General features: G+C 35.0%; 1 protein-coding gene across 4 annotated transcripts in view; it reads right to left on the bottom strand.

Moving 5' to 3' along the window:
• Positions 1-21,246, bottom strand: part of hiw (MYC binding protein highwire) — a 1,043,263-nt gene that overhangs the window by 475,707 nt on the left and 546,310 nt on the right. For all 4 annotated transcript variants that reach the window (XM_090372846.1, XM_090372865.1, XM_090372875.1 and 1 more), the window contains exons 39-42: positions 15,351-15,487; positions 13,499-13,599; positions 8,158-8,367; positions 2,763-3,018 (exon numbers count right to left, since the gene is read on the bottom strand). In XM_090372846.1, the coding sequence (XP_090228972.1) occupies positions 2,763-3,018; positions 8,158-8,367; positions 13,499-13,599; positions 15,351-15,487 (704 nt within the window). The remainder of the gene's footprint in view (positions 1-2,762; positions 3,019-8,157; positions 8,368-13,498; positions 13,600-15,350; positions 15,488-21,246) is intronic.

The following is a 21,246-nucleotide window of genomic DNA, read 5'->3' as shown; positions in this document are numbered from 1 at the left end:
GGGCCAGTAAATCAGAGTGTCTTATAATGGGAGATTTTAATTTCCCAGATATTGACTGGAATTTGGGGGCTGGTTACTCACACACTAGCAGGACTTTTGTGGATTTATTGGATGATTGTTTTCTACATCAGCATGTTCGGGAGGCAACTAGAGGGAGTAATACTCTTGATTTGATTATCAGCAGTGATTCTTCATGCATTAAGAATCTGCAGATAAATGAACCACTAGGTGGCAGTAATCACAGTGTGCTGAAGTGGGATTTACTCAAAGAGGTAACTACCATTAGGGGTAAAGGGAAGGGTTATTGCTTCCGTAAAGGCGACTACGATGGACTGAGACAGTATTTAAATTCTATACAGTGGGACCAACTGATGATGTTACCAACAGCAAATTCAAAATGGGAAGCATTCAAAGAACTTATCTTGGAAGCTACTAGGCTTTACATACCAACTAAGAAATATTGTTCAAGGTTTAGGCCAAAATGGATGTCGGATGAACTAATGAGGCATATGGCAGAGAAGAAAAATGCATGGGATACATACAAATTAACACATGACACAGAAGCCTATGATAGATACAAGTTGATATGCAACCAAGTTACAAAGGAGGTTAGGCAGGCGAAGGCAGATTACGAGAAATCCTTGGCAAGGGATGCAAAGAAAAACAGCAAAGAGTTCTTTACTTATGTAAACTCTAGAAGGAAGGGGGTGAATCAGATTGGTCCACTTGATATTGATGGGTCAAGTGTTGATGATCCTGCTCAGGTAGCTAACAAACTAAATGAATATTTTGCATCGACATTCACACATGAGGAGTTATTCAGCGAGGGGAATGCCAGAGGTGTATTCAACTCTAGCAGTAAGCTACAGAATCTTGAAATAACTGGGAGTAAAGTGGAGGAGAAACTGTTGAAGATAAACACAAGAAAGGCACCCGGGGTGGATGGGATCTATCCAGTTATATTAAAGGAGGCAGCAAAGGAAGTAAGCAAACCCTTAGCCATAATTATGAGAGCTTCCTTGGACTCAGGGGAGGTACCCATAGACTGGAAATGTGCAAATGTGACCCCAATTCACAAAGGAGGATCAAAGGCTGACACAAGTAATTATAGACCTGTGAGCTTAACTTCTGTTCCAGGAAAATTAATGGAGGCACTGGTTAAAGAAGCACTGCAGGATCATTTAGACAAGACTTCAGTTATAGCTCAGACACAGCATGGTTTTGTTAAGGGGAAGTCTTGCCTGACCAATTTGATTGGATACTATGATGCAGTCACAAAAGAACTGGATGCAGGGAATAACTTTGATATTATATACTTGGATCTTAGAAAGGCTTTTGATACTGTTGCACATGGAAGACTGCTACACAAATTGGAGCAGTGTGACATTGGAGGCAAATTGCTGCTATGGATAAAGGGGTGGTTGAGGGGGAGAAGACAGAGAGTGGTAATCAATGGACACTGCTCATCGTGGACTGATGTTATTAGTGGAGTCCCTCAGGGCTCAGTGTTGGGTCCATTATTGTTTTCTGTATTTATAAATGATATTGATGATGGTATATCGGGCTTAACGTCCAAGTTTGCAGACGATACAAAGGTTGGCAGGGTTGTCAAGGACACTACTGACACTATGCTGCTGCAACAGGATTTGGAAAGGTTGAGCAGATGGGCTGAGAGGTGGCAAATGAAGTTTAACATTGATAAATGTAAAGTACTACACATGGGAAACAGCAACCCCAGAGCAACGTATCAACTCTGTGGTACTACACTGACAGTGGTAGAGAATGAAAGGGACTTGGGGGTGGTTGTGCAGGCAGATATGAAGTTCTCTGAGCAGTGCAGAAGGGCTGCAAGAGTAGCTCATGGAGTATTGTCAATGATATACAGGAATTTTTCCAGCAGGGATAAGGAGGTGATTATTCCATTGTATAAGGCGATGGTCAGGCCACACCTAGAGTACTGTATACAGGTCTGGAGGCCTCATTTCAAGAAGGATGTAGAGCTGCTGGAACGAGTACAGAGAAGGGCAACAAGATTAGTGAATGGAACAAAGGGGTGCTCTTACGAAGAAAGGCTTAAGTTTTGCAAATTACAGTGTCTGGAGACTAGGCACCAGCGAGGTGATCTGATAGAGGTGTATAAAGCCTTGAATGGTTTAAGCATGCTCAATGCTGATGGGATTCTTCCTCTAGCTCAGAAAAATCACCTGAGAGGGCATAAATTCAAATTGAGCAAAGACAGATGTAGGATAGACGTGCAGAAATTTGCCTTTAGCCAGCGGGTGGTTGGTTGGTGGAACAGACTTCCATCCCTTGTGGTGGAGGTTGATAGCCTAAATAAGTTTAAGGCTCAGCTGGACAGGTATTTTGAACGAACAGAGGGGTGAAGTGGAAGTGGGTTTTTTTTTTTTTTTTTTTGCTGATGCTGCATAAGCTTGCTTTCTTGCATCAAATGCCTCTACTAATGCTAATGCTAATGCTAATGCTAAATTATATACTGCTATTATAACAAATAATTTTACTAATCCAAACATGGTTTGGAACAAACTCACTAAAGTGCAGGTTAGTTAAGAGGGCTTCTTCTATTGTATGCAATTTTAGAATGTATAAATGAATTTTGCAGTTCACAATGTGTAATTTTGAATACCAATCACATATCATCCATGAGATCATTTTAAAATTTGCTTTATTTTAATCACTTTAAAATAAGCTTTGTTAAATTTAACTAAATATTAATACTGGACTCAAACAGTTGAAATACACACCTGGAAGGATAAGCGCTGCAGCAGGCCAATCTGTGCTGCCACTGAATTTTCTAAGAACTGGCCAGTAAGGAGAATACTGATCATCATCGTCATCCTGTGAAGCTAAAACATTAATCACCTGACTAGAAGGAAGCCAAATGCTTCCAGCAGTGTCACTGCTAGGAATGTACAACTGTAGAGAGTCTTCAACTTGAGCTGTGCCACACTGAGGATCAAATTCTAAAGATAGCCACCTGACTGAAGTTGGAAATGTTACCTAATATATATATATATATAAAAAAGAGAGAAAAGAAAAAGATCAAATTTTCCTCAAAATGTGATCCAAATAATGTTGCACCTTCAAATTTTCAATAAAGCTAATTACTAAAGAACTTCAAGTTACTGTTTTATGATCTCTATCACAAGGGTTACTCTTGGTTTCCTTTTTGTGGTTTTTGAAAGCTATCGGAAACTGCAACTTTAATATCAGTAGCGATAATTTTTAAGAACTGTTTAATTTGATCTAGTATTAACATTTTTTTTTTTTTTTTGGAGCAGTGTGACAAATAGTTTAAGTTTTCTAACAAAGATTACAGAATTAATCTTCTAGCACAGGGATCAACAACTAGGGGTATGCAGTCTTTGTGTAGCCCAACAATGTTTGACCATTGTTGGCCTACACACAGACCAATAAGCTAAAATTCAGCCCAGTTATTTTGCTGGGATTAGAAAAGCTGATAGTATCTAACATATTTTAACCTTTAACCAAACTGCAACCTGATCTGAATTCTCTAAAAAATGCTATTATGGTTATCAACATTCTAAGTCCATTCTACATTCTGTAAAATAATTTTAAAACTGATGATCATGCCACCATGTAAAACTGATATTGTGAGATCAAATAAAATGTAACAGTAATGTCTATATAATATATAAACACCGTTTTTTTTTTTTTTTTTTATCTCCTAGTCACATATCCCACATTATAAATGCTGCTCACTAATGCTAAAAGTTTTCTGAGTACTCAATCAGCACAGAATACATGAACTGATGATACTGGAGAAAATTTCCTAATATCTAATAATCATCCAACACTGGGTAACTTCCTTGATACCCAAGTTGGCAACACATTGTGTAAAAAAGACAGTGAAAGAGACATAAATGTGTCCAGTAGAGGTCAGAGCACAAGAGATTGTGCATTAGTTATCTTCTAATGATACAGAATGATTTAAAATTTGTGCAACTCAAAATGAAATAGCTAATTTCTCTTATTTTGGTAACTATACAAACATAAGTGGTAAAACTGTATACTTCTGCATGCAGTTATTAGGTTACAATTACACAACCTCATCTGTACTGGCTTGCTGATGACAATGCTATCATGATATATTCCCTGTCTGAATGCAAGTTTAGAGTTGAACAATTTTATTCAAAACTGTATGGAATGTTAAAAATGAATTTTATAATTATATATATTTTTTATTCATAATTGATTATCATTTTAGTTATTATAAATACTTGATTGTATAATTTGATAGTAAAAAAAGATAATACATTTTAACTAGTGACATTTTTGTGGCACAAATTTTGAATCACCCCTTGTTACAGAATAAAAAATGATTATGGAGAAGACACTTACTAATAGGTAGAGCTCATTGTCACTCTTCCAAGTTCCACTTTTATCAAGTTCACACTAATGTAGAATTAAGCAGCATGTCAATATAAGGTTTGTAGCTTTTTCATTTACATTTTATGTACAGTGAATGGTGTTGGTATTAAGTTTAATGGCACAAGGGCAATCAAGGCCAAACTGTCAGTTCATAGTTTATTTTGCATATCTTATAACAACTGAATTATATACATGTGTATAGGCCAGTACGCGTTAAGTGTGTTGGACGTTCTTTGTTGGTATGATTTCCAAGAAAATGGGATAAAATCAAGGCTTCATTCAATTTTCTGAATGACCGAAAGGTGATAGAATGAGTGGATAAGTAAAGAGGGCAGTCTACAAGAACGTGGCAGATTGTAAGTTGGGCGTGACAGGATGTGCACTAGGATGGAGTTTCTCCCAATAACAAAAACAGGTGTGTAAGATGAGTATGCTCGATTCTCACTCTTGCTAATATAACTTCTCGTCATTTACATCTGAATCTGGAAAGCCACAACTCTGAATCTTGTTTTATCTGGTAAAGTTTGTTGTTGGTATTACTTTTCCAGATCTGAGACCAGTTTTAATAACACGCCTTCAGAATTACAGACGTTAATCTGTATAAGGAATTTGAAGGTGCTGTGAGAATGTGGTTAAGCGATTGTTTAGCAGCAAGATCAGCAGTAGCAGTCTCATTTCCAGGAATTCCAGAATATCCCAGTATCCATCAAAATGTTACTGATCGATTGGACCGTTATAGGAGAGTAACTGACAGTGAATAGTTTCAGTGTAGGATGACATGAAAAGAAATTCTCCCTTAAAGCAAAGGCTGCACTGAGAGTCAGTACAGATTAGGGTAAGTGAAATGGAACGTTCAACAATCTAGTCAAGTGCTAGCTTTATGGCATACAGCTCAGCAGAAAAGATACTGGATGTGGCTGGTAATGAGGCTATAACTGTAAACTAAGGGAAAACTGCTGCTGTACCTACCGAACTTTCAGCTTTCGATCCATCGGCATATATTGCACAGCCATTGCAGTTGAGATTAGAATAGGATGCATGTAACTGTCTGATTCTGGAAGAAGATAAAACGTCCTTTCTCCCATTGGAGAAAGTGGTCATCATGAGAGGCATGAAAATGTAACCAGGATGGTACAGAAAGAGTTATGTTCTGAGAAATGTCAGATCAACATTCAAAGTATGAAGAGGTTCTTTAAGTTTGAGAGATGCAGGTCAGTTTTCATGTGGCTTACTCTCATAAAAGCAACCCCACTGAATATTATACAGATACTCCCAACTAAGATGCAATGGGAGACTTCAAATTTTAGCAGAATAGTGAAACAGCAATGTTTTTCTGCAAAGTTGTAATGGTGGATCATGTGCTTCAAGTGTATAGTGAAAGTATTAATATTAGTATTATTAGTGACAAATAATGCAAGAAAGGAAACTTATAAAGCATTGGCCAAAAGGGAGGGGGGGATCTTCCCACATCACCTGCCCATACCCTCCAATACCTTGTCCAGTTATTCCTTGAATTTATTCAAATTACCCACATCCACAACAACAGATGGAAGTTTGTTCAAACAATCAACCACCTGCTGGTCAAAGGCAAACTTCTGTAAACCTAAAAGCATAATTCATTATGAATTTATGTCTAAAAAATTAACAAATCTTAAATGTGTTAATAAGACTATTAATAATAAATCATACAAGTTAATATATCATACTGTTACCATGTATACTCAGAAATCATTAAACACTTGAGAGACAATCAGAAGAAAGTGAACTGATCTGTGGTCAAGGAAATTTGAAAAATTACTTACTTCATAGCAATGCTCCTGCAGATCATGTGACAATTTCTGAATACTTTTCATCCAAACACTATGCACCTGTCTTACAATATCATCCTTATTCACCTGATTTTACACACTATGATTTTACCCCCCCCCCTTCAAAAAACTAAAGGAATGCATTTTCCAGTAATGCACACGTTATATGCAATCAAGCAACTTTCAAAAGAGGATTTCTAAAAAACATTTTTTTTTTGCAGTTAGTTATTATAACCAATGTAAAAAAAATTTATAAATGGCAGTAGCCATTATTTTAAAAAATTTAACATGTAATTATCTGTAAATATTACATTTTTTCAAAAAAATATTTAGTTCTGTAACTGCTTGATCCTACCTTAATCCTATTACCTGTTACAGAGAAAATATAACATCTTAGCATAAAGATCAATTAACCTCTAGATCTGCAATACAAAAGTGGAAGACTGCTGCACAAATTGGAGCGGTGTGGCATTGGAGGCAAATTGCTGCTATGGATAAGGGGATGGTTGAGTGGCAGAAGACAGAGAGTGGTAATCAATGAACACTGCTCAACGTGGACTAATGTTATTAGTGGAGTTCCTCAGGGTTCAGTGTTGGGTCCGTTGTTGTTTTCGGTGTTTATGAATGATATTGATGATGGGATATCAAGTTTAATGTCCAAATTTGCAGATGTTACAAAGGTTGGCAGGGTTGTTAAGGACACCACTGATGCTATGCTGCTGCAACAGGATCTGGAAAGGTTGAACAGATGGGCTGAGAGGTGGCAAATGAAGTTTAACATTGACAAATGTAAAGTACTACATGTGGGAAACAGTAACCCCAGAGCAATGTATCAACTCTGCGGTACTACACTGACAGTGGTGGAGAATGAAAAGGACCTGGGGGTAATTGTGCAGGCAGATATGAAGTTCTCTGAGCAGTGCAGACGAGCTGCAAGAGTAGCTCATGGTGTCTTGTCAATGATATACAGGAATTTTTCTAGCAGGGATAAGGAGGTGATTATTCCCTTGTATAAGGCAATGGTTAGAAGAAATCTTGAGTACTGTATACAGGTCTGGGGGCCTCATTTCAAGAAGGATGTAGAGCTGCTGGAACGGGTACAGAGAAGGGCAACAAGATTAGTGAATGGAACAAAGGGTTGCTCTTACGAAGAAAGGCTTACGTTTTGCAAATTACAGAGTCTGGAGACTAGGCACCGGCGGGCGAGGTGATCTGATAGAGGTGTATAAGGCTTTGAATGGTTTGAGCATGCTCAATGCCAATGGGATTCTTCATCTTGCTCAGAGGGCATAAATTCAAATTGAGGAAGGGCGGATGTCGGATAGATGTGCGGAAATTTGCCTTTGGCCAGCGGGTGGTTGGTTGGTGGAACCGACTTCCATCACTTGTTGTTGAAGTTGATAGCCTAAACAAATTTAAGGCTCAACTGGACAGGTATTTCGAGCGAACGGAGGGGTGAAATGGGAGTGGTGTGTTTTTTTTTTTTTTTTTGGCTGATGCTGAATAAGCTTGCTTTCTTATCATATGCCTCTACTAATGCTAATGCTAAACAGAATTAAGCCACAAAATTTTTAGGCTTTTTGATAATAAAGGAAAAGCTGCATAGATATACATAAAGAAAGAAGTGAAGAAAGACAAACAGCTCTTTTGGTAGTAAACAAACTAATAACAGCAGTAATTATTGTCAGCAAAGTAGATATCATCTTCACTGGGTATAAACAGGCAGAAAAATTGTGGCGAAAAATATTTACTAGCAACTGCAAATTTATTTTTCAAACAATAAAAATTTTATCAATGAAATCAATTCTACGGGATATAATTAACTCAGATTCTTCTTTTGCTATGTAATTCTAATTAAAAGTCTAAGAAATATTTTGAACCTTCAAATAAAATTTAATTTAGAACTGTAAATAATGTTATTTTATGATATGTTCCTAACCCTGTAATTTGCTACTGTTGCAGGCCGATATGGATGATCACTTTCCACAACTGCATAATGAGTTGAAGTGGTTGATAAACTGGAATCCCAGTGATCTCTAATATCTTGATCCATCTTTGAAGGTGATGAAGGTCCTTTAATTCCACGTTTATTCAATGTAGATACGAGAGGTAGCAATTCTTGCACCATACCCAGAACCTGAACAGCTGTCTAAATATAGTATTAAAAATCAGCATTATTAATATTATGAGTGCTTAAAAAAAAAAATTTAATCTGATAACTGAGGTAGCATATCTTAGCTACACTGATAATATAGCTGAATAAACCATATTAAGAATGGAGACAATTGTACATATTCAAATCCATGACCAAATTTGCTGCATGGTAATGGTGGGGGAAGCTCCAAACTAAGATACTTTCATGACATACTTTCTTTAATGTCTTTGTTTTATACTGACTATGCATTTTAAACACTCTCAGTGTGCAATAAAATCCATAAAAACAGACCCATTTTGTTTATTTTGATCATCACTGCAACCAAATTTATCACTACTCATTTTGCAATCCTCAATTACTGTCTTTCAAAATTGCAAGGCTACTTCCTGCATTTGGCAAGGAACACTTAAAATAATTCATTATAATATCACTCTGCATAAGAAATCATCCCAACATCCATTGCAATTTGAAAGACAGAGCAACTCTTAATTCTATTCATCTTTGAAGGACTTGTTTATTATGCTTTTAACAGCTCAATGCACACTGAGTTCATTTATTGGAACTTCTGTGCACAGTAAATGCACAGAAGTTCCAATAAATGACATCTACCTCAATTCTTTTAACACTACTGTTAACTCACACTATTTTGTAACAAATGTGTTAAGCAAATAACTTTAAACTATGAAAGTGACTTATCTGCAATAACAACAACTTTGACTTAAAATGCTGCTCCTGGTGCATTACACAATATTAAAAAAACACTGACTGGGTTAAAACATTTTGTAAAATAAACACCATAATTACTCTAAATATCAACTGATATGCTGAATACCAGTAAAGCATTTGAGTATGCGAAGGAGGAATGTGGCTTCTCCTGCACAGTAACATTTCACAGCATACAGCAGTATACATCCTGGAACTTTCGACAGAAAAAAATCCGTGTTTTACTACATGCTTCATTTTTACAAGATCTGTCCTGGTCATATATATATATATATATATATTTTTTTTTTTGTACTGGTTCCAATGGGCAATAAAAGAGCATTGTTACATAAACATCCAAGCCTTCCAAGGTCACAACAAAGCTGATGGATAGGCATTTCAGGATGTGATTTTCTAAAATTACTTAAAGTGACAATGACAGCAATACTGGCAATGGTGTACCAATACTGGGGTGACTACACTGAAGAAAAAAATCATTTCAGAACTGTGTTAACTAAAAGTTAGCAAAAGGTGTTGGAGAAACTATTTGCAGAGTGCTTATCCTAAAAAACAAATAGTCATATCAATAACAATTGATAATTCATAAAAGTAGTTAGAAATATTTATCTTTTTATATAAATATTTCTAATTACTTTTACAAATTTATTATATATATTTTTTATTTTACTTTTATTATTTTTATTTTTAACTGCCTAAATATAAAGTGGAAATAAATAATATGTCATACTTTAGATCAGTGGTTCTCAATTGAAAACCTACCCTAGACCAGTTAATTTTCTAAATATTCTTTTGTGAACTGATATCGTTATTCTGGTTTAATAATCATTTGTATTTTATTATTTATAGCTAAGAATAATCAATAAATCATTACAAACATTTAAAACTTTAAATTTCATGTACCTTAATGATTTATTGCTATTATTATTAAAAATATGGGTAAACCACCAATTTTCCAGCATCCTTGGTTCCTAGGCCTTGCTGGATTATCAACAGCACACCTGTGACCGACTAATTATATACGTGTAATTATTTAAAAAGCACCATCACTGTTAGATACTTAAATTAAACAAATATTAATTTGTTTACACCGTAATTACATACACCGTAAATTAAATGATTAAATGAAATACATGTACATTAGTATAAATGAATATGTTTATTACTATCAATGAAACAGAATTATTAATTAAATGTAAATTAAATAATTCAGTGGAATACTTTAGTACTGTGTGACAACAAAGAACACTGCCATACTAATGCTCCCAAAGTGGCAAATATTAGAATTTACTGGAACTGTAGAGTTAATCACAAATGTCTGAAAGTTGAGGGCTTTCAGGATTTCAGTCTGTTTCATAGTTGATTGTAATCATCTCAGCTTTCTTTTTAAACATTTCCTCCAAGCGAAGTTGTTTCCTGTGCTTTAATCTTTCCCTGTGTAATTTTTCATGCATCAAATAAAAATTCATTAGCTCTTGTTCCACCACAAAGCTACAGTTTTAGCTCTTTGATTAATTCACCCAAACACTGAATTAACTTGCCAATAGTAGGTCATTCAGCTACATCTGTTGCATCTTCATCACTTTCAATGTCCTCATCAGGACTAAGAATAATGTTTATAATTTCAGTCAGTAAAGTGATAAACAAGAGGCATTTCTTGTCACCATCCATCCACTTAGCCAAATTTTCTTCATTTCACCTACTTGCTAGACCCTTGACAACAGTTCCTGTAACATTTTTTGCATACTTAAGCAACTCATGAACAACCTTTCTCCTTAGATATATGAAATCCTATAAAGTCAAAATTTTCAACTGGTAAATTATCAAGGCAGGCCTCAACTTATGCCAGCCTTTCTTTAGTGTTAATGCTTGTACCTTCTCCCAGCAACAAAACATATCTTTCAAGTTAAATTCTTTAATAAATATCTCTATAGGCTTGCCAGAATTAACCATTATCTAACATGCATTTTACAAAAAGTGAGCAATACTTAGCCTTCATAGAGCACAGTATTTCTTTGGTCTTGGGGTTGGATAAAAAATGTACAATTTGGTGGTAAATACACCGTATAAACATTTGACTTATATAAGAGTTCAGCTTTGGGGTGAGCTGAACAGTTGTCCAGTGTGCTCTTGCTTCTGGCACAAAAAACTTTTCAAATGATTCTAAGATAATCTTGGTAGTAATCCAGCCATTTTTATTTGTTCAGTATATTACTGGGTAAATTTTAATGCCTTTCAAGGCCTTAGGGTATTTACTTTTTCTGTTCACCAGTGGTTGCTTAGATCTATGTGTGCCTACAGCGTTTGAGCACTAAGATGGTAACCCTATCCTTAGATTGTTTGAATTCTGTCAGCTCTTCTTCATCTTCTGTTGTTAATATCCTCTTAGGTGTGCATTGGCAAGATAATGCAGTTTCATCTGCATTATACACCACTGGGACTGAGGTGCTTGTCAGCTACAAGTTTTACAAATTCATTGACATACTTGGCAGCTCCATCGTGATTTGCAGTCCATTTTCCTCCACACACTTTATGCATAGAAATTCCAGATGCTTCTTCAACTTCTGAAGTTATCCCTCACTATAATCACACTCATGTTCTTATTTAAGTTCTTTGTGGAACAATTGGGCCTGTTCCATTAACATGCTACCCAACAAGTCTACTCCATCACTCTGACAGTGTCGAAACCATTCCATCATCACTCGATCATGCTCCTCAGTACTCTTACCATTTTTCAGTTTTTCTAATGCTCAATTGCTTGTTGTAATCGCTGTCTGTATAGAATTTCAATATTTTCAAATTCTATACAGACAGTGATACAGCATTACAAGCCCAATTGTTCCCTTTGCTTCTTTATATCATAAAGAGTTGGTGAACCAATACCATAGATGCACACAGCCTCCACATGGAAATACACTGATCCAGTTTTTTCAACAGTTCTACCTTATCTTGTATCGATATGGACTGGTGTTAACACTTGACACTACCACCACTAACACTTGCATCTTTCTTAGAAGCAATGACTGGGGGTAAATTTAAGCAAAATAAGTTAATAATAAATTCAATGAATCACCACCAAAAACTGCAATGTATCTGTCGCAACTAGCCTGGCAGTTGCGAGAATTTCAATTGTCCTCTGATAATTTTGCCAAGATTAAAAGAAGTGCCAGGCCATCTGTTCCTGGAAAATTGATGAAGTACCTGTAATATCCTTCCTTTTATTTATTTATTTTTTTATTTTTTTTTGATTTGGTAGTTGTTGGCGCATCGGCTTCTGTGGCCATATTGCACCTCCCAAGGTTTTTGCAGTACTTTGATCCAAGCCCGAGGCGGGAATCGAACCCGCGACCTTTGGGTTGCCGGGCAGGTACTTTACCCACTCGGCTAGCCCGGTCGGCTTTTTTGCCTTTGATTGTTTTAGTTTATCCACAGTAACTAATTTTATTTTATTTTTTTGCACTAACTAATTTTTTCCATTCTTTGATTTTGGGGAAGTAAAATTTAACTATAATACACGCTGAACATTTTATCAACAGGATGAAAGGGAACAGTCCACAGACCGACCGAGAAAAAAATGCTATAGATCACAGCTAAAATCTTGACAAATGAAAAGCCAAGTTCTATTGATTAATGGCCATGTTCTATTCAATATATTATTATTTTCTTAACTATATGAGCTCTTGAAAAATACCAATTCAGAAAAAATGTTAATTTCTGGAAAATTCTTTTAGAATGTGAGACAAAAACAACTTCCTCAGGACGGTTCTTCCTATAACAGTTCAACATAAATTCAACTTTTGAGTAGTACATTCAGATCCTCTATGGCTTAGTGGATTTGTCACCCACCACTGTTCAGAAAGGTTGTGATTGAGCTAACTAACAAGATTATGATATTACGGAAAATAGTTATATTCTTCTTACCACTACAATACTTTTCTGGACAGCTGTCATATAAATTACAACATTAACATTACCACTTAATAAACAGTTTTGTGATTTACCAATTTAAACAAAAACCAATCTTATAATTAGTAATAATCTGAGATATATGTTGCAGGTTATTTTTGATCCAAAACACTTGAAATAAAAAAGTATTTTACATGTAAAGCTTTAAGAATAAGAATCTATTCTTAACACAGTCTAAATATCATACATTTCATTTAGTTAATTGGTATTTTCGAGCTTTTTGCAACATGGAAATAGTGAGTTAATTGCTTAAAAAGCAGAAGAGAAAAATTATGAGAAATTTATATTATTTGTACTCCTTCAAAAAATAGAGTATTTCTTAAAGAGGATATTTCTTATCAAAAAATAGTGTTCATTTTATACACATTTTTAAGTACCTTTTACTTCAAGTATTTGGATGCAAGTTTTGAGCAGCACAGAAATGCTATAAATTACTCACTCTTGGGTCAGAGGTAGCTACTGGTCCCATATGAGCTAAGATTAGAGGCAAAAGCATTGTGACCAAATGGGAAGAACCAATTCCACAAAGAATATCTTCATCTGGGGAAAAAAGTATATATAATAAATTTCTAGGAATCAGTAAAACAAATTTACATATAAAAATGCAGTATGGCTATGCATTTGGGAAATAATAATCCAAGAATAACTTATACTCACAGTAGGTAAAGCTGAAAAGTGTAAATGAAGAAAGAGACTTGGGTGTTATGGCACAATTAGACATGAAAGTTAGCATGCTAAGTTAATGCAACAGTGTATGCAAGTGGCCAGGAAAAAGGTATGAAATGCTTAATTACTGATTTATTGTATCACTGCATCAAGGAGATTATAGTTCTGCTGCACAGTGGTCAATAGTGAGACTGCAGTTAAAATATTGTATGCAGACCTTGAAAAGATTCAAAAACATCAATTTTTCTGGTGAGAATAACAAGGAACCATCCATGAGGTTCTAAAAACTAAGGTATATAAGGCAATGAAGGTGGGAGGGGTGAACAATTGTGGAGTTAACCAGGGATTTAATATAAACTACAGGTGGGTGTGGGGGGGGGTAAACAAGGGTCTGTGTCTGTATCTAAGGAAGGTTATGTTAAGTCAGCATATTACCAGGCATCTGCAGGTCACCTTGGTGATGCCTGGTTTATGAACACTGCCAAGCCTTGCTTGGTAAGAATAGTATGTTATGCTCTTTATCAATTTTGTCACTCTTCTTAACAGGTCTACATCTTTCCTAAAATAGAATTACCGAGTATGTATGTAATATTCACAATGCGGCCAAATCATTTCTTTACATAATGAATATCACTGCTTCGTCTTTATTGTAAATGTTCCTATATATCAGCATTTCCCAATTAAATTTAGTCACGGAACCCTTTTATATTTTGTACAACATAACAGAACCCCTTAAATATTTTTAGTGCAGCATTAAAAAAAAAAAAAATGTGGTTCAGGCGAAAAAATTTTCTTGGTTCAAGGTCAAATACCTTTAAATTGTTTGTTTATTGTTATTAGTATAAAAAATATACAAAAAATGTCCCACCATGCAAAATACAAATACAAACACGGAGCATCACAGCTGTTCATGCGTTGTTTCCTAGTATTTAGGTAGGTAGGTGTGGTAGTATACAGTCGATATAATGTGCAGGTTCTGGATTACAATTACAAAGGCAGTTTAGTACACAAGCTGTGCAGTAAAAGCGACCTGACCCAAATATTGTCTTGTCTGCCAGAAATAAATGTACCTACAATATTTTTAACTTTTAATGTGTAAAATTTTTTTAAATTTTTATTTTTTCACGGAACTCTTAATTTTACCTCACGGTACCCCAGCGTTCTGCAAAACACCATTTGGGAAATGCTGCTATATATCAATGACAAATATCTGTCATTGATATTTGTTATCAATGATTTGTTAGCTGTCCTAGTAATCTATGTAGACTTTACAGAAACTTCATATCAAATTGCATAGTTACTCCCAAGTCCTTTTCATTATCAATTATCTTGAGTTTGGTGGTCCCTTAAGAAGTATGTTACTGCTACTCAGATGCATGATCTTGCAAATTCCAGTTCCATATCTCAGCTGCTGCTTCTCAACCCATAAAAATAATTTATCTAGATCTACTACTTCTAGATAAATAATCTGTATCTGATGATTATAAAAGTGGGCAGGGAGGTTACTCCCTTCCCACCTTTGTAGCATCCTAAATTCTAACAATACCAGAAAAAACTGAAACCGCAGTGTTAGAACTAAAATTATAATAAAAAGTCAAACCATAACATTGTGAAATGTTTCTTACCTTCTTCTGATTGTGCTTCCAAAAGAAGATCAGCAGCAGATCTAACAATTGCCCCACAAATGGCTAAAGCATTTTTTCTTGCCTGTAACTCAGCAAGATCTCTAGTACTCTGTAAGCTTTCTGAGTCCTGAGGGGTACTAAATCAACATAAGTGAAAATGAAATGAATGGGTTATAATTCAAAATATAATCTCAGTATTTAAATGAAGACACTCCTTTTGATATTAAATTCTGTCCAAAAACCCATTATATATCTATACAGGTGACCCCCGCTTAACGCTGATAATTCGTTCCAGAAAAACAAAGTGCTAAGCGAGCGCCACATTCCCATAAGGTAACATATGTATTTGTGAGTTGTGGTCAGTGCCATAGGATATTTCCTAATCAATAATAAATGGTAGTGAAAAGATGCACAAATGTCAGTCAAAATATTTAATATTCAAATATTTGTACATATTTAATATTCAAATATTCTGCATTACATACGTATATAATTATATTGTAACTACTTATGTATCAAAATTACACTTAAAATTCCAATTAAAATCATGAATTTAATCATGAAAAATGTGTTGATTTTGGGTCGTACTTTGGTCCTCTTCCTGGTAAACTAAAAAGGGTTTTAATTTTAAATCCCCAGCAGCATTACCACCCAATAATAAAGTCAACCGATCCTTCGCCGCTTTGAAACCTGGCATGTTTTTTTCTTCTTTCAATATGAAACTTCTTTTAGGCATTCGTTTCCAAAAAAAGTCCTGCTTCATCTATGTTAAAAACTTGTGAAGTATAACACACAATACCCCTCTTCAATAATTTTAACAAGTACTTTTTTGAAAGTTTTGGCTTTTTGATCTGCACTTGCGGCTTCTCCCTGGATTTTAAATCTATTCAACCAGTCCTTACTAGTTTTAATTAATTTAGACACCTCCGTAGCCAGGTGGGCAGGAGCAGCAGTGTGTAGCACATGCTTCTTGATTAGTCCGGGGTTCGAGTCCGTAACCACCAAATACGGAGGATGCAGAAAAGTCAGGGAATGACCACAGCATATCCCCGGAGCAATATGGCCTTAGTTGCTAATGCTCCTAAAACCAAATAACAAAGAAACAACAACGTAACAAACTAGTTTTAAATGGTTGCACTTTTTTTTTTCGGGTAAGTTTTCTTCAGATCATTATATAGGCTAATCTCTCTGTCTCTCTCTCTTTTTTTTATTTTTATGATATTTAACTTAAGTGAATTCTGCATTGGATATTCTCTTGAATAAAATTAGTTAAAGTCCCTCTATTTCAATCCTAATAGTCGGCCTAGCCCTAGTTGCTTGCAGTGGAACAGCTGTCTTTCCCGCTGCTAAAATTAATTCCTTATTTTTTATAATGGTTCTTATAGTTAAACTTGCCAGTCCTAAATTATGGCAAACATCCACTTGTCATTGACCGGAATCGATTCACTTCAAAACTAATTTAATTTTCAAATTCAGTCTTTTTCTTACATTTATAGTCTTCGTACTGCGTCCAGACATTGATTCTTTTATATTCTTATCCGCCATTATTAACTCTTCAGAAATGTAATTGCATTGGTTGCATTAATTATGATACAAAGTTGGAGTAGACTGCCCGTTACACACAATGTCTAAAACTGTACTGAGTGATGACTAGATGTCATATAAATGCAGATATTACAAGCAATAAACCTGATCATCTTTAGTACAAGTCATTGTACTACAATTAAATTAGCGTATGAGAAAATTCCACTGAGCGTGGGAAAATTTCTCAAGTCGGCCTTGGAAACATTTTAATGCTGTTTAGCTATTCATTTTCAAGTGTTATATTCATTGTTATATTCAGATATGGGTTATAATATAAGAACCGCATTATAGCAAATCAGCTTAAAGTGAACCGCGTTATAACGAGGGCCTGCTGTATACCTAAAGGAATAATCAATTATTCACATCTATTAAAGTCACTAACATTCTTGTCCTAGTTGAAACAAAATTAACTACTATAGCATATGTCAGGGGTTGGCAACCTGCGGCTCTTTGAACATGTAACTGCGGCTCTAACTTTTAGCCCAAATGTACTTGTTGATGTTTGGTTTTTTAGGAGCATTAGTAACTAAGGCCATATTGCTCCAGGAATATGTGGTGGCCATTCCCTAACCTTTCTGCATCCTTCGTATTTGGTGGTGATGGGCTCGAACCCCGGTCTAATCAAGAAGCATGTGCTACGCACTGCTGCTCCTTCCCACCTGGCTATGGAGGCCCAAATGTACGACAAGGGACATATTTCTGGAAGCAAATATTTTCGAACACGAACTACAGAACTATATTAAAAATAAATCAAGAAACTGTCCGAAAACAATGCGAATCTCTCAGCATGTTTAAAGATGAAAATCACGGCATATTCGCCTGATGCCGAGGGACTCGCTCAAGAAGTTCAGCAGCAAAAGTCACATTAATTCGTACCTAATTGGATGGTTGCTACGTTTTTTCAGATCAATAAATAATATTTCAAAAAATATATTTTTAGTCGAACACCTTCCACTCCATTCATTTTCATAACCCCCCCCCCCCATCCAGCTTGAGTTGAGTTGCAGCTCTTCAGATTCTTTCCCCCCCCCCCCCCCCTTTTTTATTAAATCAAAAATGGCTCTTCACTCAAAAAAGGTTGCTGACCCCTGGCACATGTACACAAAAGGCTATATACACAGAATCCACAACTGTAAGAAAGCATTAGAAGAGTGCACAATCTTACTGAGAACTTGTCTCATTTGTAGCTACACTTTTGAAGGATATAAAATAAAGCAGAATGAAAAAACAAAGAAAACGGCATATCGATATCCCTATTTGTTACAACATTCCAACTGAATTTTCACTGTGATAATACTATGCTGGAATATTTAATGCTTTCTTTTTCAGCTTAATTTCTTTAATTATTCAGTTCTTACTTTGGTAAGTACTTTGAAACTACCATAGCATAGAACCACAGGCTCAACTTAACCTTATGATTAAGAGTTATTAATATGCTATTTCTTTTGGATTTTTTCATTTTCTGAGGCTTTATAGTCCCTAATGAAATGACAACAAAACCCTAGTAGACAAACTCTTCTTTATATAACTTTTATTTAATGTTATTTTGCTGAATTTAAGTATTAGTATTGGCAATGATGCAAGTAAGCAAGCATATATAGCCCCAGCCAAAAAAAAAAAACTATGCATCTCATGTGACCATCCCTTCTAATAATAATTCTTCTTTAAATTTGTTCAAAATATCCACCTTCACAACATGAGATGGAAGTTCATTCCAGTTAATCAATCACTGTCTAGCTGAAAGCAAATTTTCATACATCTATCCTGCAACCATTATTTTTCAAATTTAAATCTATGTTCCCTTACATGTATCATCCAAGCAAGGTCAGCATTTAATCTACTCAATCCATTTAAAGCCTTAAACACTTGAATCAGATATTCAAACAGGTGTCCAATTTCCAAAAGCAGAGATTTGCAAAAATGAAGACTTTCTTTGTAAAGATGCTATTTTGTGCCCTGACTGTTGCTCGTCTCTGCACTTGTTCCAACGTATCTACATCCTTCTTAAAAATGAGGCTTCCAGACTTGTATGCAGCATTCAATATGCAGCCTACCCATTTCCTTATACAACAGTATGTTCTCCCTTTTTTCTGCTAGCAGAATTTTCCTGTATATCATTGGCATAACCCCACAAGCTGTCCTAGTAGCCTGTCTGCACTGCTCAGAGAACATTGTGTCAGACTGTATAATTACCCTCCAAGTCTTTTTCCTTCTCCAATAGCTTGAGTGTGATACCACCCAAATGGTATAATATTCTGGGGATGCTGGTTCCTGTATGCAGTAACATATTTTTAATTGTTAGACCTCAATTGCCGCTTGTCAGCAAATCCGGCTAATCTGTCTAGGTCTTCTTGTAGCATCATACCTTGATTTCTGTAATTAACCACCCTGCCAATCATCTCCTAACTACCAGTTAACACAAATTAATGAACTCATTTTTCCCTAGGAGAACAGAAGTAATTTTAGTTTAATTTTAAACAAAATGTGCATTAATATCAAATTAGTGATTGCTGTGTGAACAATTATGCCTTCAGCTCATTTATTATCGATGATAAACAAGCTAGTAAATTCATGTTGTGTACATACATTTTAGTAATTACTATGATTATTATTACACATCTTAAAGCTATACCAAATGTTTGTAATATATTGTTGACCTCTGGTGCTAAAAACCAACACATTGCATTCATAAAATAAGACACTGACATTACTAATTTGATACATCTCTTATGCAACAGTGTCACTAAATCATGTTCTTTGCCAAAATTCTAAACTTATATAATACTGTACTTGAGAAATGTATCAAACTTTCATTTCTCATCCCATTAAAATTCTTTAAACCCATTTACTCTTTCAAATAAAGCTGAACTATCAATTTCTTCAGCTATCACTCGTCTCAGTTGCTTAGTTCATAATTCCTATATTATAAATAGAATGATCAACTCTTTTCTGTTCCTCATTTTACTGATTAGATTGTTATAAATTTCACGGGACTAACATTTTCTCCAAGAACATCAGAAAAATAATACAGTGAAAAATAAGAAATGAAAGTCCTCTAAAATGTTTAGGGCATAAGCCTCAAGCTATGGGAGAGTCTAGACTATATATAAATATAGTGCAAGTGCATCAGAAATACATAGCTATATCTGAATAAATCAGAATATTAGTAAAACAGCATCGTTTTAAGCTATATCTCATATTGTGAATACCTTCACAACAAGTTGCCATGATATTGCACTACTTCGAATAAGTAATGCTTCACCTAAGGAGAAGACTAATGTTACTTATTCTCAGACGGATTCGAAGAAGGGCCAAATAGCCCTGAAACGGTGCCGTCTGGGTGGTGGTAGTATCCATCTGAGAATAAGTAACATTTGTCTTCTCCTTAGGTGAAGTGTTACTTATTCGAAGTAGTGCAATATCATGGCAACTTGTTGTGAAGGTATTCACAATATGAGATATAACTTAAAACTATGCCATTTTACTAATATTCTGATTTATTCAGATATAGCTATGTATTTCTGATGCGCTTGCATTATATTTATACATAGTCCAGAAATGAAAGTCCTTATTCTTCATTCCAATTTTAACATCTAAATTTAAGATTCCAACAAATGCACTAGTATTACTCAAGACAAGCAAGTAGGGCATATCACAATGATTACTTCAGAGTTCTTAACTTACTTTTTTGGTTACACTAAAGCTCATAATCATTATACACAAGTTGGTAACAGTCTCAAAATTGTTTTTGATAATTACAAAAAAGTAAGAAATTTGTCTTATGCCCAAACAAAAATTAAATTTTCTGGTTCCCTACCAAAGCCATTCCCTGAATATTTATCCATTATTACTTCCATCACTTCTGCATCCAAATAGTTCTGTTTTGGTGTTATCTAATGAAAAAAAATAATAATAAATAACAATAAAAAATTCTCATTTAACAATTTTATTTTCTTTCTACCACTCCTGCACTGATATCTTCCAATCACATCCTACCATAGCTAACCCAACTTAATACACTAATTTTTCACTAGGAGATTAGAAGCAATTTTAGTGGCTCTGATAATTGCATACTGTCATGGCCTGTAACTTATATAATAAGTTTTCTTTTAGCATGGAAATTTGCCCTTGTCCAGTCTGTTCCAGTAAAAGAAAACAAAGTAAAAGGAATTAACTGCTACCCAGTTATTATTCTATTTCCCTTTCTCCAATTCTCTAAAGTATCAAAAATATAAGCAATGCTGTGATCATTAATTTAATCATTTATAGCACAGCATGTGTATTACTCAAAAGTTTAGCAGCAAACTTTTAT

The sequence above is a fragment of the Mastigoproctus giganteus genome, chromosome 1, assembly GCF_048544385.1.
Source record: "Mastigoproctus giganteus isolate SK-2022 chromosome 1, ASM4854438v1, whole genome shotgun sequence".
NCBI classification, from domain to species: domain Eukaryota; kingdom Metazoa; phylum Arthropoda; class Arachnida; order Uropygi; family Thelyphonidae; genus Mastigoproctus; species Mastigoproctus giganteus.
Note: the sequence above shows the minus strand (reverse complement) of the source record. Positions and strands in the feature narration are given on the sequence as shown.